The sequence below is a fragment of the Oncorhynchus keta genome, chromosome 28 (assembly GCF_023373465.1).
Source record: "Oncorhynchus keta strain PuntledgeMale-10-30-2019 chromosome 28, Oket_V2, whole genome shotgun sequence".
In the NCBI taxonomy this organism is placed as follows: domain Eukaryota; kingdom Metazoa; phylum Chordata; class Actinopteri; order Salmoniformes; family Salmonidae; genus Oncorhynchus; species Oncorhynchus keta.
The window spans coordinates 36585142-36600782 of record NC_068448.1 but is presented as its reverse complement, the minus strand read 5'-3'; the positions used below and the strand labels follow the sequence as shown (position 1 = coordinate 36600782).

Genomic DNA, 15641 nt, shown 5'->3' with positions numbered 1-15641 from the left:
ATTGTAATAAATGCAACGGGTGGACAATAGATGATAATTCTCCAAACTTTTAGAATTCTTATAATCCATCAGATATTGACCCAATCATTGCACATAAAACATTTCACTGGCATGGATAAATAATTAAGCTCAGAGATTTTGGTGGGAATTCAGGTATTGCATTTACTTAAAATGCGCTCATACATTTTCTTATTGTATCAGGTATTTTTTTAATGTTTTGTGTTAAAATAAAGAAAAATATATGTGCCTCATTTGCATAAATACAGCAGGTGTATTTGCATAGGCTATATGAATATATTTACATAAAGGAGGGGAACAGGGCTGCAACCACAAAGACTTCCTCTGGCTACCCTACCTGAACTCACCTGCTCTGTCTACCCTGCCTGAACTCACCTGCTCTGTCTACCCTACCTGCACTCACCTGCTCTGTCTAGACCTACCTGAACTCACCTGCTCTGTCTACCCTGCCTGAACTCACCTGCTCTGTCTACCCTGCCTGAACTCACCTGCTCTGTCTACCCTACCTGCACTCACCTACTCCATCTACCCTGCCTGCACTCACCTACTCCATCTACCCTACCTGCACTCACCTACTCCATCTACCCTACCTGCACTCACCTGCTCCGTCTACCCTACCTGCACTCACCTGCTGTCTAGACCTACCTGAACTCACCTGCTCCGTCTACCCTACCTGAACTCACCTGCTCTGTCTAGACCTACCTGAACTCACCTGCTCTGTCTAGACCTACCTGAACTCACCTGCTCTGTCTACCCTGCCTGAACTCACCTGCTCTGTCTACCCTGCCTGAACTCACCTGCTCTGTCTACCCTACCTGCACTCACCTACTCCGTCTACCCTACCTGCACTCACCTGCTCCGTCTACCCTACCTGCACTCACCTGCTGTCTAGACCTACCTGAACTCACCTGCTCCGTCTACCCTACCTGAACTCACCTGCTCTGTCTACCCTACCTGAACTCACCTTCTCTGTCTACCCTACCTGAACTCACCTGCTCTGTCCAGGCCTACCTGAACTTACCTGCTCTGTCTACCCTACCTGAACTTACCTGCTCTGTCTACCCTACCTGAACTCACCTGCTCTGTCTAGACCTACCTGAACTCACCTGCTCTGTCTGGACCTACCTGAACTTACCTGCTCTGTCTACCCGACCTGAACTCACCTGCTCTGTCCAGGCCTACCTGAACTTACCTGCTCTGTCTACCCTACCTTAACTCACCTGCGCTGTCTAGACTTCCTCAATAATTACTGTTATTGTCATGTTCTGTTGCATAATTCAACAAGTGTGTCAATAGCAGGATACCGTTGGTTTAAAAAATCAACACGCTTGGCTCTAGATTACACCTATCCAAACATACTTCACATTGTTTGCGAGATCAAACATGATCACTATAATCCGATTGTTCATTTTAGAAAATTGCTTTCATTTCAGTGCTTCTAATTTGTAAACATTTCAACTGTAGCAAATTCTAACTTTTTTCAATTCCACCAAAAAATGAACAACCGCAAAAAGAAAGTTATTTCTTCTCTTTCTTGCGATGTAAGTGTAGAGACGGTTAATGAAATGCCCGACGAAGCTTTAATGTTCAATGGAAAGACAATTCCATTTAGCCCATTTCAGCTATTACCAGAGTGTGTTTGACAGGTCATTACAAATGTTTCCGCGGTCATAATGTTGACGGGAAAAAAACAACAGGCACACATGAAGAGTCGCGGGAATGAAATCAAAGCAATCAATCCAGCGAGACTGAAGTGACGTGGATGTTGCATCCCTCATAGGAAAAGGAGACGCCTCAGAGAAAGTGAAACTAAATACTTTGTTCTCTAACTTTGAATGCTACCATATCTTCTCTTCAAGACTACATAGAATAGGGATCATTAACGAGATTCAGCAGAGGGCCGACTTGTTCTTGAGCGATGGTCAGGGGGCGGGAACATAATTACAAATCATTTGTAGACTGCAAATTGACCGCAAGAAGTCTAAACAGATAGTATTTGACTAAAACATATTAAATTCAAACCTTGCTTATATTTGTACATGATCCCATACATCTCTCTGTAACGCTCATTAAACTTTTGGGGCCAAATAAAATCACCCGCAGGCCAAATTCAGCCCGTGGGCAAGCCAGTTGGGGAACCTGGTGAAAGAACTTTCATTGTGTCATGCATCTGATGTGGATTCAGAGATTCATCCATGGAATCAGATCAAATTAAGGGGACATTTGATTTGTGATGGTTAAAAAAAAACTAAGACAAAATAGTGAAAGAAAAGGACATGGGTACAGCTGGGAGTAATTAAAGTTAAGTGTAATTAGATGAGAATTGTGGTGCTCTCTTCACACATCAATCAAGCACACACAAATGGACACAGTGAACATGTGCACGCACACCCACACCTGCACTCATAGACATGCACACCCACATACACGCAAGCACACACACACTCATGCACACACATATGCACGCACACCTCACACACACTTAAAGGCAATTACATTAGCCCCAGGGATGGAAGGCTCTTTTCATCCCCGTGTCTCTCAAAGGAGCATACAGTATATTAACATACAGTAAGTATATTAACATACAGTAAGTATATTAACATACAGTAAGTATATCTTTCTGGTGAAAAAGAACAACTCCATTTCAGTGATATACAATGTCCTTTATGGTCTCATTCTCTCTGTGACACTCACTCTCTCTCGTAATCCCGTAACATAAATTACGTTAGAAATACCCATGGGACATTATACAGTGAATGTATACATCACACCCAACATAAACAGCAGCACTTTGCAAGTAGCATACCTCCATACATCTATTTTCTATAAAAAAGGCCATTTAAAACCTAACTTTGAAATAATCAATCGGTACTACACATGGACTATCATTACTGCTTTTAACTTATGTGACATAGATCTGTCAATAATAATACACTTTTGTATTAAAAACATGTGATTCCTCTGTATGACGCTTTAAAGCTGAAATCCGCACAAGGTGAAACAGCGCCATCTCGACCCGGAGCTTTTGCTATCGTTTTTTTTTTTGGTTTTGTTTGTGAAACGGAGGAGATGAGCATCTAGCACTGTGGTAAAAGAAAATTGCAGTAAATACTCTGCTGTTCTATCGGGGCGTGCAGTGATGTGCAGTGATGTCCGAGGGAAAGAACAGTGCTCCTTGTTTTGAAGTAACTGTCTCTTTAATATCGCAGACCGACATGGCAGCTCCAGCAAGTACGGATTCCAGCTTTAAATCAACGCGCATCCCCTAAAACATGATCATACCAGCTTCAGGAAAAGTTCTGTCCAGGAGTACAGTACTGAATGTGTTAAACTTAAGAACAAGATTGTGTCAACTATTTCCCATTTCACAGTGTATATCAGGAGGCACAGACACCCAGACGCACGCACACACACACACACACAACAAAAATAATTAGAACACAGGATATAGAGACAGGCAGGTGTAGTCTGTCAGTAAGTGTCTCATAAAGATCTCCTATAGCAGAGTGATGTCACGTGGGCGGTTTCTCCACAGACACTATTAGGGAATCCTTACTTGCAACGGTCCCATCAGTCGTAGGCACCAGATAAACAAAGCTTTGTCAATGTCAAGTTAGATAGTCACTGACAATCCATCCAAAGGTTTCTCCTCCAGAACTGTAAATGTATATCATATATTTGATCCTTCTTTCACTGTAGAGATTGACGACAAGAGAAGAGCATGATACTCGCATGGGATTTCCTCATTTTCTCTATATATATTTCATCCCAGAACCTCTTGGAACCCCATCCCTCAGATACCCAAGACAGGTGGTTGTGTTTCTTAGAGGATGGAGAAATATGGCTAAAGACGGGCACCCATTGGCATCATATCCTGGTTTCACTAACCTCCCGTGTCCAGCAAACCTACCATGGCTCTTCAACAGGACAAAACCGACGCCTTAACCAAACAGACTATTTACGTGAGTGAAAAGACACTGTGAATGGTTCTCGTATCAGTACTCATAAAATAACTGTAGACTAGTTTAAACCAAGTTACCAAAAATGCCTTCACATTGTGTTCCATAGGGGTAGGTGGCGAAATGGTTTCCTTACACATGTTTAGACTCCCAGTTCTATCCTGCTTGCCGTGCTGAAACAACACAGGTTATATACAGTATACAGTCATTCAGTTTGTGATATGGTTCCAATAACGATGCTGTGGCGAGTTGCTTTCATGGGCAGGTACGGACTTTTGGACCAATGAGGGAGCAGAGGAGTGTCACTGTCACATAGTAGGGCTCCTCTGATAGATGGTGGTGGTGTGGGGGAGGGGTAGTAGTGGTTTGAGCACAAAATTGGCGAATGGACACAAACTGTGCTTGCCTGGTCATTGGCCTCTGTTCCCCTTCTGCCATGACTGGCAATAAACCTGGGATGGGGGTAAGGGGGGTAGAGAGAGAGAGAGAAAGGGGGGTAAAAATGGAGTTGTGTAAACAAGGCACTCACGGTTGTTCACTGTCATTTCAGGATTACTTTGAATCTTGAATGCACTATGGACTTCAGAATAAGAATAATGAAAGCAACTTCACAAGTAAGATGAACATACAAACACTCATATTAATACAAGTGGTGTATAATGAAGGCTAGCACAGTTTATGTAGAACAACTTTGAACAGGTCTCTCTATTAAAATAGACATCACCTCAACGAGAATAACCTGTATAAATATTGGTTAAATCAAATATCTTGTTTTAGTCATCCATATCTATTTTTGTATGCTAAAATAATTACATTGAGTTCAAACCATATACAGTTGAAGTAGGAAGTTTACATACACTTATGTTGGAGTCATTAAAACTTGTTTTTCAACCACTCCACAAATTTCTTGTGAACAAACTATAGTTTTGGCAAGTCGGTCAGGACATCTACTTTGTGCATGACAAGTCATTTTTCCAACAATTGTTTAAGGACAGATTATTTCACTTACAATTCACTGTATCACAATTCCAGTGGGTCAGAAGTTTACATAGAGTAAGTTGCCTTTAAACAGCTTGGAAAATTTCAGAAAATTATGTCATGGCTTTAGAATCCATGAAGCCAAAATTGTAGACCTCCACAAGTCTGGTTCATCCTTTGGAGCAATTTCCAAATGCCTGAAGGTACCACGTTCATCTGTACAAACAATAGTACGCAAGTATAAACACCATGGCACCATTTCTTTTGGAGAAATGTCCTCTGGTCTGATGAAACAAAAATATAACTGTTTGGCCATAATGACCATTGTTATGTTTGGAGGAAAAAGGGGGAGGCTTGCAAGCCAAAGAACACCATCCCAACCATGAAGCACGGGGGTGACAGCATTATGTTGGGGGGTGCTTTGCTGCAGGAGGGACTGGTGCACTTCACAAAATAGATGGCATCATGAGGAAGGAAAATTATGTGGATATATTGAAGCAACATCTCAAGACATCAGTCAGGAAGTTAAAGCTTGGTCGCAAATGGGTCAATGAGACCAAGCATACTTCCAAAGTTGTGGCAAAATGGCTTAAGGACCACAAAGTCAAGGCAGAACTGAAAAAGCTTGTGCGAGCAAGGTCTACAAACCTGACACCTTTACACCAGCTCTGTCAGGAGGAATGGGCCAATTGTGGGAAGCTTGTACAAAGCTACCCAAAACATTTGACCCAAGTTAACCAATTTAAAGGCAATGCTATCAAATACTAATTGAGTGTATGTAAACTTCTGACCCACTGGGAATGTGATTAAAGAAATGCAAGCTGAAATAAATAATTGTCTCTACTATTATTCTGACATTTCACATTCTTAAAATAAAGTGGTGATCCTAACTGACCTAAGACAGGGAATGTTTACTAGGATTAAATGTCAGGAATTGTGAAAAACTGAGTTTAAATATATTTGGCTAAAGTGTATATAAACTTCCGACTTCAATTGTAAATATGCCATAAATGTAAATGTATAATTCCACGTAATAAATGATCTGTCGTGTCTGCACACTCATATGTCTGTCTGTCTGTTTGGATTGTATTTCTGGTATATCTGTATGGTCTGTCTCTCTGTCTGTCTGTTTGGATTGTATTTCTGGTATATCTGTATGGTCTGTCTCTCTGTCTGTCTGTTTGGATTGTATTTCTGGTATATCTGTATGGTCTGTCTCTCTGTCTGTCGTGTCTGTCTGAGTGCCAATTCACCGTAGCAATGGTAAACTTTTACACCCTAGATTGTCCATATGAATCTTTAATATGAGTCTGCAAAGAATTTCATGAATTTAAAGCCACCCGGAAAATTAATATTTATGATGCCCCCAATCCTCATTCTCTCCCTGTCTCTGGTAATTGTCTGTGATTCATTTTGTTTTCTCTGTGGAGGAAGGTAAATCCATCTTAGAATATAGACTGTGACACATAGGCGTGGAGATTCGGCAATATCACCCACTTTTACGACCATTGTCTTTTTCTAGGCTTGGGTATTCACACAACCCTGCACTATGGACAAACAACATTGTTATTGTTACACATAAGAGGTATTTTCATGGAATAAATTAACAAAATAAGCAATCGGATAAATTGCAGTAGCCAATGTTTACCGTGAAACAAAACAAAGGTTCAGATACATTATGTTTCCCCAGTTCAGGTTTTCTGCGGTGGGGTGCTTGTTTGACTTAATACGGCTCTTTAGTTTTCTTTCCTTCTCAGTCCAAAAATAACTAAATCTCTCAACTCCACCTTGTATTTCCCAAGTCCTCTTAAACAACGCAGCCATTTGAAGTAACATCATCCTTTGAAGTAGCCTCTTTGGGCTTTGTTAATTTGTAACCCTCTGCATTAGGTGACTTTGTACCACTATAGCTCCCTTTGATCTTTCTTTTGGTCTTTTTTTGTTGTTGCAAGCATCAAAGCCATTTTCTCACAGGGAAATGCAGCCACCAATTGTATATTTCTATGTAAAAGAGAAAAATGTAAACCATGAGTAGGTGGGAGTTGTCCTTTACTATAAGCACCATGGGAGTTTGACCTTTTGAACTCCGGTGATTAGTTCGTATAAGGGAGACGGTAAGTCTCAGATGTGCAATTCTGCTTGCCCCACAGACTAGACAGCTGGAAGTGCATAAAATAAACAACATACACTTTGAGAGGATGGATGGAGCCAGACTCACCTACCCACTTAGTTCTTAACTCCTTACGATGGCTCCTTAGGCAAGGGCTAGAAAGAAGATAAAAAGAAAAGAAGAGGTTGAAAGGCAAAGAAACATCAGGACAGACAGCTCTCCTTTATCAAAGTATAAACTATCATGCTTTTCTTTCCAGTAAAATGGCCAGGAGCATACAACATGTCCACTTTGAAGCAAAGACGGCAAGACTAAATTATATCTGAGGCTAGATGACAGAAATTTAAGGACTTATCAAATGTTGTACTTTTTCTGACCTTTAAACTATACACTACCAGGAAGTACTAGCAGGTAAGGTAGGTCCATATGGGTCTCTGAGCCATGGGTTCCTGAGGAACTTCCTTCCAGTGTCATAATAGAACAATTACAATATACTATGTCCAGTGAAAATATATACTATAAGTCTATATTATAAATCTGTAGCAAAACAAAAATATTCATATATATATATATATATATATATATATAAAAATACAATCATACAACTACGAAAAACAATCTATATCTACAAAACGATATCTTTTACTATTAAACAACCTGCAGTAAGCATAACTTTTTCTTTCCATTTTACTCTAGTATTTTTTGTGTGTCTCGTTCATTCCCCAGAGCTAGAAAGCACTTGCTGTTGTTTCCTTCCCATTTTCGAAGAAACTCATGACGGCATCTAAACTGGTAGAGGGGGCCGGGGGGGTGAGATACTTCTGAGGAGCTAATGGCTAAGCTGAGCATAATCAGGAAGCTAATGGGCTGTGCAGCCAGTCGAGGCCGTGGTGCAGTGGGCAGTGGTAACTGCCCCCTCCCGCAAGGTCCGAGCAAGGTCACCCCCCCATGTCTCTGTGGGGCACCCTGCGGGGGGTGTGCTACGCCAGTTGCCATGGCATTCCCCGGAGCCTCTCTGCTCTGCTGTTCTGAGCTCCTGCAGCAACAATGGGTACAGCTGGTATTCCACTGCCCACCCATCTGTCGGCTGGTTGGTCGGCCATGTCTCTCTGTCTGTCAATGTTCTCTGTCGTGTCTGCCCACCTGCATGTCTGTCTTGTCGGTCTGTTCTGTCCGTCCGTCCATCTGGCGTGTCGGTCGTCTGTTGTGTCTGTCCGGGTGCCCTACCTATGTTATCAGAGAAACACTCCTCAGAGTGGTGCTGATCCATCGCACCTCTCTGGCAATGTCATCTAAATGCTAAATACTTCTACTGCATCTTTGAATCAAAACAAAAAAGGGGCGAGAGGGGAAAAAAGCTTATAGTATCTATATTGAGCACAAGGTTTCTTGATTTTATTTATTTTTCTTCAGTTGAAGGCTGAATGCCTAGAACATTCTTTACTGGTGGTGTGTGAGAAGAATTCCAAGACCTTGCTATCTATTATAAAAGTACAAGAATCGAGGAGAAAGCAAAGTATTGATATACCTGACTTTGGCACTTTTCCATAATTTGCTGTGAAAGAAGCAACCCCCCTCCCCACCCACCCAAAAGGCGAATCATGATTGCCCTGGTACTTCAACAATAGAGTGGCCTTCTCTTGCTACCGCTCTTAGAAATCGATTGTGGGGATACTAACTCAGGCTAAAGTGCTGAAGTGGCAGTGGTGCTAGCTTGGCACTATTAACTGCTCACCCTAATTAAAAGGCTAGTTGGGCCCAGAAGAGGAGAAGGTGTGGGAGAGACAGTGGACGGCACTACCGCTAGCCAAACAAACAGCTTAGCAATGGCTACTGTTCACAGGACAAGAAACCCATGGACATCACAGACAAAGTCCTCTCCTTAGGCTACAAAGAGATACAAAGAAAGATTGGGAGAGGGACAGACAAAGATAGAGATACAACAAATGTACTAATGAGTTTTTTTCACTAATTAGCTATGATTTTGTTTTACTTAACCCTGTCCCTGAGCTCCAGGGGCTGTATGTGTCAAGCGTCCAAGAAAGGGCTGATCCATGCAAACTTATTCATTATGATCTAAAAAAAGAAAAACGGATCCTAGAGTCTGTACTCATACACGGAGACACTTTGTGAATATAGGCCATTAGCTGTTCCATGGCTCAGCTGTTGTTGAAAAAGTATACTGATGCTAGCACTCTCTGAGGAGTTGGATCACAGAAATACATTTTTTTTAAAATCAGAACCTTAAAAAAACGGCTTCACTGTGCTGCTAACAGCTGTGATTCTTCAACTGTCCCCTACCAGGCTCGACCCAACGATCCTCTGATCGCTAACACACGTGACCACCCACTTGACAACTTACAAAATAGTCTGATTCAGCACCATTTGTGACATTTCTAGCTCTGGGGTGATTTTACCTGGTTCAATCTCACTCAGGTACATCTACAAATACTGCTACATAAAATCCAGGATTACTATCCATTTACTCAAGTTAGAATGCTGTTCATCAACTACAGCTCAGCCTTCAACACCATAGTGCCCTCCAAGCTCATCGTTAAGCTCTGGCCCTGGGTCTGAACCACTCCCTGTGCAACTGGGTCCTGGACTTCCTGACAGGCCGACCCCAAGTGGTGAAGGTAGTCAACAACACCTCCGCCACGTTGAACCTCAACACGGGGTCCCCACAGGGGTGCGTCCTCAGCGCCCTCATGTATTCCTCGTTCACCCATGACTGCGCACATCTCCAACTTGACACAAAACTGGAAGGCCTGATTACCTACAACGACAAGACAGCCGACAGCGCCTCAATGTGAACCAAATAAAGGAGCTGATTGAGGACTACAGGAGACAGCAGAGAAAGCACAACCCCATCCACATCAACGGGGCTGTAGTGTAGATTTGTAGATTTAGATTTGATTTGATTTGATTTAGTGGAGAGGGTCAAAAGTTTGTGATTAAACAGCTTCACCACTAGCTGTCTCCACCCAGTACTCTGACTTGAACCTCAAAACCTGTTACTTGACGGCTACCACCCAGTACTCTACCCTGCACCTTAGAGACTGCTGCCCAATGTACATTGAGTCATTCAGCACTGGTCACTTTAATAATGTTTACATACGGTTTTACCAACTTTATATGTACACTGAACAAAAATATAAATACATCTTAAGTGTTGGTCTCATATTTCATGAGTTGAAATAAAATATCACAGACATTTGTCATATGCACGAAAAGCTTATTTCTCTCAAATGTTGTGCACAAATTAGTTTACATCCCTGTTAGTGAGCATTTCTCCTTTGCCAAGATAATCCATACACCTGACAGGTGTGGCTGTCATATCAAGAAGATGATTAAACAGCATGATCATTACACAGGCGCACCTTGTGCTGGGGACAATGAAAAGCCACTCTAAAATGGGCAGTTTTGTCACACAAGGTTTGAGGGAGCTTGTAATTGGCATCCTGACTGCAGGAATGTCCACTAGAGCTGTTGCCAGATAATCTAATGTTAATTTCTCTACCATAAACTGGCCTCCAAAGTCATTTTAGAGTATTTGGCAGTACGTCCAACCGGCCTCACAACCGCAGACCACGTGTATGGCGTCATGTGGGCGAGCAGTTTGCTGATGTCAACGATGTGAACAGAGAGCCCCATGGTGGTGGGGTTATGGTATGGGAAGGCATAAGCTCCGAACAACAAACAATTGCATTTTATCGATGGCAATTTGAATGCACAGAGATCCTCACACTCATTGTCGTACCATTCCTCCGCAGCCATCACCTCCTGTTTCAGCATAACGCACAGCCCCATGTCGCAAGGAACTGTACACAATTCCTGCAATCTGAAAATGTCCCACTGGCATGCATATTCACCAGACATGTCACCCATTGAGCATGTTTGGGATGCTCTGGATCGATGTGTACAAAAGCGTGTTTCAGTTCCCACCATTATCCAGCAACTTTGCACAGCCATTGAAATGGAGTGGGACAACATTCCACAATCAACAGCCTGATGCGAAGGATATGTGTCACGCTGCATGAGGCAAATGGTGGTCACACCCGATATTGACTGGTTTTCTGCTCGACACCCCTACTTTAAAAAAAGTCTGACCAACAGATGCATGCATGTATTCCCTGTCATGTGAAATCCATAGATTTGGGCCTAATTCATTTATTTCAATTGACTGATTTCCTTATATGAACTGCAACTCAGTAAAATCGTAGAAATGGTTGCGTTCATATTTTTGTTCACTATACAGTATTCTAGTCATGGCTCATCCAATATAACTAGTGCTATACACACCTTTTCTATTCACATGCTGTCCATACACATCATTCACATATATGCAGTGCATTCGGAAAGTATTCAGACCAACATTTTATTACATTACAGCCCTACTCTAAAATTGATTAAATTGTCCCCCCTCCAATCAATCTACACACAATAAAGACCAGACGAGGAATCAGTAGTTAAGGATAAACATAATACTTTACTGAGAAACGGTAGTCGCAGGATCACAGTGCACTTGAAAAAAACAAACACTATGTCTCGAAAACTCACTCAGGAAACAACAGTACACGGTAAACAATTCAAGCTTCTACAAAAGGAAAACACCCCTCTTTTAACAGCTAAATCATAATGAGTAAATTGGACACACCGGAGTGTCGTTAATGTCTCTAGGATGGTCTCTGCTGCCCTCTGGTGACAGGTGGAACCATGACAGCTACGAGCTTGGCACACCTGTATTTGGGGAGTTTCTCCCATTCTTCTCTGCAGATCTTCTCAAGCTCTGTCAGGTTGGATGGGGAGCGTCACTGCACAGCTATTTTCAGGTCTCTCCAGAGATGTTCAATTGGGCTCAAGTCCAGGCTCTGGCTGGGCCACTCAAGGACATTCAGAGACTTGTCCCGAAGCCACTCCTGTGTTGTCTTAGCTGTGTAAGTAGGGTTGTTGTCCTGTTGGAAGGTGAATCTTCACCCCAGTCTGAGGTCCTGAGTGCTCTTGAGCAGGTTTTCATCATCGACCTCTGTACCATGCTCCGTTCATCTTTCCCTCTTTCCTGACTAGTCTCCCAGTCCCTGCTGCTGAAAACATCCCCACAGCTGGTGACAGGTTTCCTCCAGATATGACGCTTGGCATTCAGGCCAAAGAGTTCAATCTTGGTTTCATCAGACCAGAGAATCTTGTTTCTCATGGTCTGAGAGTCTTTAGGTGCCTTTTGGCAAACTCCAAGCGGGCTGTCATGTGCCTTTTACTGAGGAGTGACTTCCATCTAGCCACTCTACCAATAAGTCCTGATTCATGGAGTGCTGCAGAGATGTTTGTCCTTCTGAAAGGTTCTCCCATCTCCACAGAGGAACTCCAGAGCTCTGTCAGAGTGACCATCGGGTTCTTGGTAACCTCCCTGACCAAGGTCCTTCTCCCCCGATTGCTCAGTTTGGTTGGGCGGCCAGCTCGAGGAAGAGTCTTGGTGGTTCCAAACTTCTTCCATTTAAGAATGGAGGCCATGGTGTTCTTGGGGACCTTCAATGCTGCATAATTGTTTTTGTACCCTTCCCCAGATCTGTGCCTCGACCCAATTATGTCTCGGAGCTCTACAGACAAATCCTTCGACCTCATGGCTTGGTTTTTGCACTGTTATGTAGTGTCAACTTTGGGACCTTATAGACGGTTCAATCAATTGAATTTGCTACAGGTGGACTCCAATCAAGTTATAGAAACATCTCAAGGATGATCAATGGAAACAGGATGCACCTGAGCTCAATTTTGAGTCTTATGGCAAAAGGTCTGAATAGTTATGTAAATAAGTTATTTCTGTTTTAAAATGTTTATACATTTGCAAAAATGTTTTTTTTTTTTTTTTACTTTTCGCGTTGTCATTATGGGGTATTGTGTGTAGATTGACGAGGAAAACAAATAATTGAATCAATTTTAGAATAAGGCTGTAACGTAACAAAATGTGGAAAAGGGGAAGGGGGTCTGAATACTTTACGAATGCACAGTATATTATTTATATTCCGGACTCAGATCCGGAAGCAAATTTCCTACATTTCTATCCCTTTTGCCATGCGATTTTGTACTGTGTATTTACAGTACATACTATGTTCTCGAGATAGCTCATTCAAATATTTATACTATTGAACGTTGCATTTTATTTACACTGTTCATTTATGTAAATACTGGATTCTTGACATAGCTGACTCTAATACAGTGGGGAAAAAACGTATTTAGTCAGCCACCAATTGTGCAAGTTCTCCCACTTAAAAAGACGAGAGAGGCCTGTAATTTTCATCATAGGTACACTTAAACTATGACAGACAAAATGAGAAAAAAAATCCAGAAAATCTCATTGTAGGATTTTTTATTAATTTATTTGCAAATTATGGTGGAAAATAAGTTCTTATCATTCTTAGTATATCTACTGCTGAACATATCATTCTTAGTATATCTACTGCTGAACATATCATTCTTAGTATATCTACTGCTGAACATATCATTCTTAGTATATCTGCTGCTGAACATATCATTCTTAGTATATCTACTGCTGAACATATCATTCTTAGTATATCTACTGCTGAACATATCATTCTTAGTATATCTGCTGCTGAACATATCATTCTTAGTATATCTACTGCTGAACATATCATTCTTAGTATATCTACTGCTGAACATATCATTCTTAGTATATCTACTGCTGAACATATCATTCTTAGTATATCTGCTGCTGAACATATAATTCTTAGTATATCTACTGCTGAACATATCATTCTTAGTATATTTACTGCTGAACATATCATTCTTAGTATATCTACTGCTGAACATATCATTCTTAGTATATCTGCTGCTGAACATATCATTCTTAGTATATCTGCTGCTGAACATATCATTCTTAGTATATCTACTGCTGAACATATCATTCTTAGTATATCTACTGCTGAACATATCATTCTTAGTATATCTACTGCTGAACATATTCTTAGTATATCTACTGCTGAACATATTCTTAGTATATCTACTGCTGAACATATCATTCTTAGTATATCTGCTGCTGAACATATCATTCTTAGTATATCTACTGCTGAACATATCATTCTTAGTATATCTACTGCTGAACATATAATTCTTAGTATATCTACTGCTGAACATATCATTCTTAGTATATCTACTGCTGAACATATCATTCTTAGTATATCTACTGCTGAACATATCATTCTTAGTATATCTACTGCTGAACATATCATTCTTAGTATATCTACTGCTGAATATATCATTCTTAGTATATCTGCTGCTGAACATATCATTCTTAGTATATCTACTGCTGAACATATCATTCTTAGTATATCTACTGCTGTACATATCATTCTTAGTATATCTACTGCTGAACATATTCTTAGTATATCTACTGCTGAACATATCATTCTTAGTATATCTGCTGCTGAACATATCATTCTTAGTATATCTACTGCTGAACATATCATTCTTAGTATATCTACTGCTGAACATATCATTCTTAGTATATCTACTGCAGAACATATCATTCTTAGTATGTCTACTGCTGAACATATCATTCTTAGTATATCTACTGCTGAACATATCATTCTTAGTATATCTACTGCTGAACATATCATTCTTAGTATATCTACTGCTGAACATATCATTCTTAGTATATCTGCTGCTGAACATATCATTCTTAGTATATCTACTACAGAACATATCATTCTCAGTATATCTGCTGCTGAACATATCATTCTTAGTATATCTACTGCTGAACATATCATTCTTAGTATATCTGCTCTAAATTAATCCGTTGTATATACATATAGATTGCATACTGTTGCTATTTGGGTTGTTAATTTGATTCGTTTTGACATTTCTTACTTTCTTTCTTTTAACTTTTTGTATTATTGGTGTATTGTTTTGTATTGCTAGATATTACTACACTGTTGGAGCGAGAAAGACAAGCATTTCACTGCCCTGGAGATAACGTCAGCAAATCTGTGTATGTGACCAATACACTTTGATTTGAAGTACCTCTGACAGCATGGTTGCATACTGCGTAGGGGTATACTGCACCAGAGTTGGGGCAGCACTATATTAACACCCGTGGCGACCTGTCATTCAGGGCAGAGCCACAGCTGTTTTGGGCCCCACCTGTTTAGTTCTGAGATAATAAAGCCGCATACAAACATGATCTCTTTCTTGAGTAAGGCAGCTTCAAAATGCAGGTGTTTCAGCCAAACTCAGTGCTTTCTGTGGTGGAGGGGCAGCCAGCAAAAGCACAGAGCGTAGGCGTTGGTAATCTTTTCTAGTTGTGGTTCGGTCTTCTGCTACTCATGGGGACTTTACGTCACCGCAGAATCTACAGGGAGAGCTAGGCAGTTCAAGCCCCCTTGGGTGCTGCCATAAATGTACAGTATAAGTGCTGGTCCAAGAAGACTCAAGGTCATTGGCCACAGATAAAATGATGTCAAATCACGGTATATCTAGCTTTGATTGGACATCACACTTTCAAAACCTTAGCTAGCAAGCTAGCAAGACAAGCAGTCGACATCATGAATCACGTCGACAATCTACTG

The 15641-nt window shown here is 41.1% G+C and overlaps 1 protein-coding gene across 2 annotated transcripts in view; it reads right to left on the bottom strand.

Moving 5' to 3' along the window:
• Positions 1-2666: 2666 nt before the first annotated feature.
• Positions 2667-15641, bottom strand: part of LOC118361229 (chemokine-like protein TAFA-5) — a 47255-nt gene continuing 34280 nt past the window's right edge. The window contains exons 4-5 of one of the 2 annotated variants that reach the window (XM_035740989.2): positions 7174-7220; positions 2667-4429 (exon numbers count right to left, since the gene is read on the bottom strand). In XM_035740989.2, coding sequence (XP_035596882.1) covers positions 7197-7220 — 24 coding nt within the window. In that variant the 3' untranslated portion in view covers positions 2667-4429; positions 7174-7196. The remainder of the gene's footprint in view (positions 4430-7173; positions 7221-15641) is intronic. The other variant, XM_035740990.2, reaches the window with a different exon arrangement.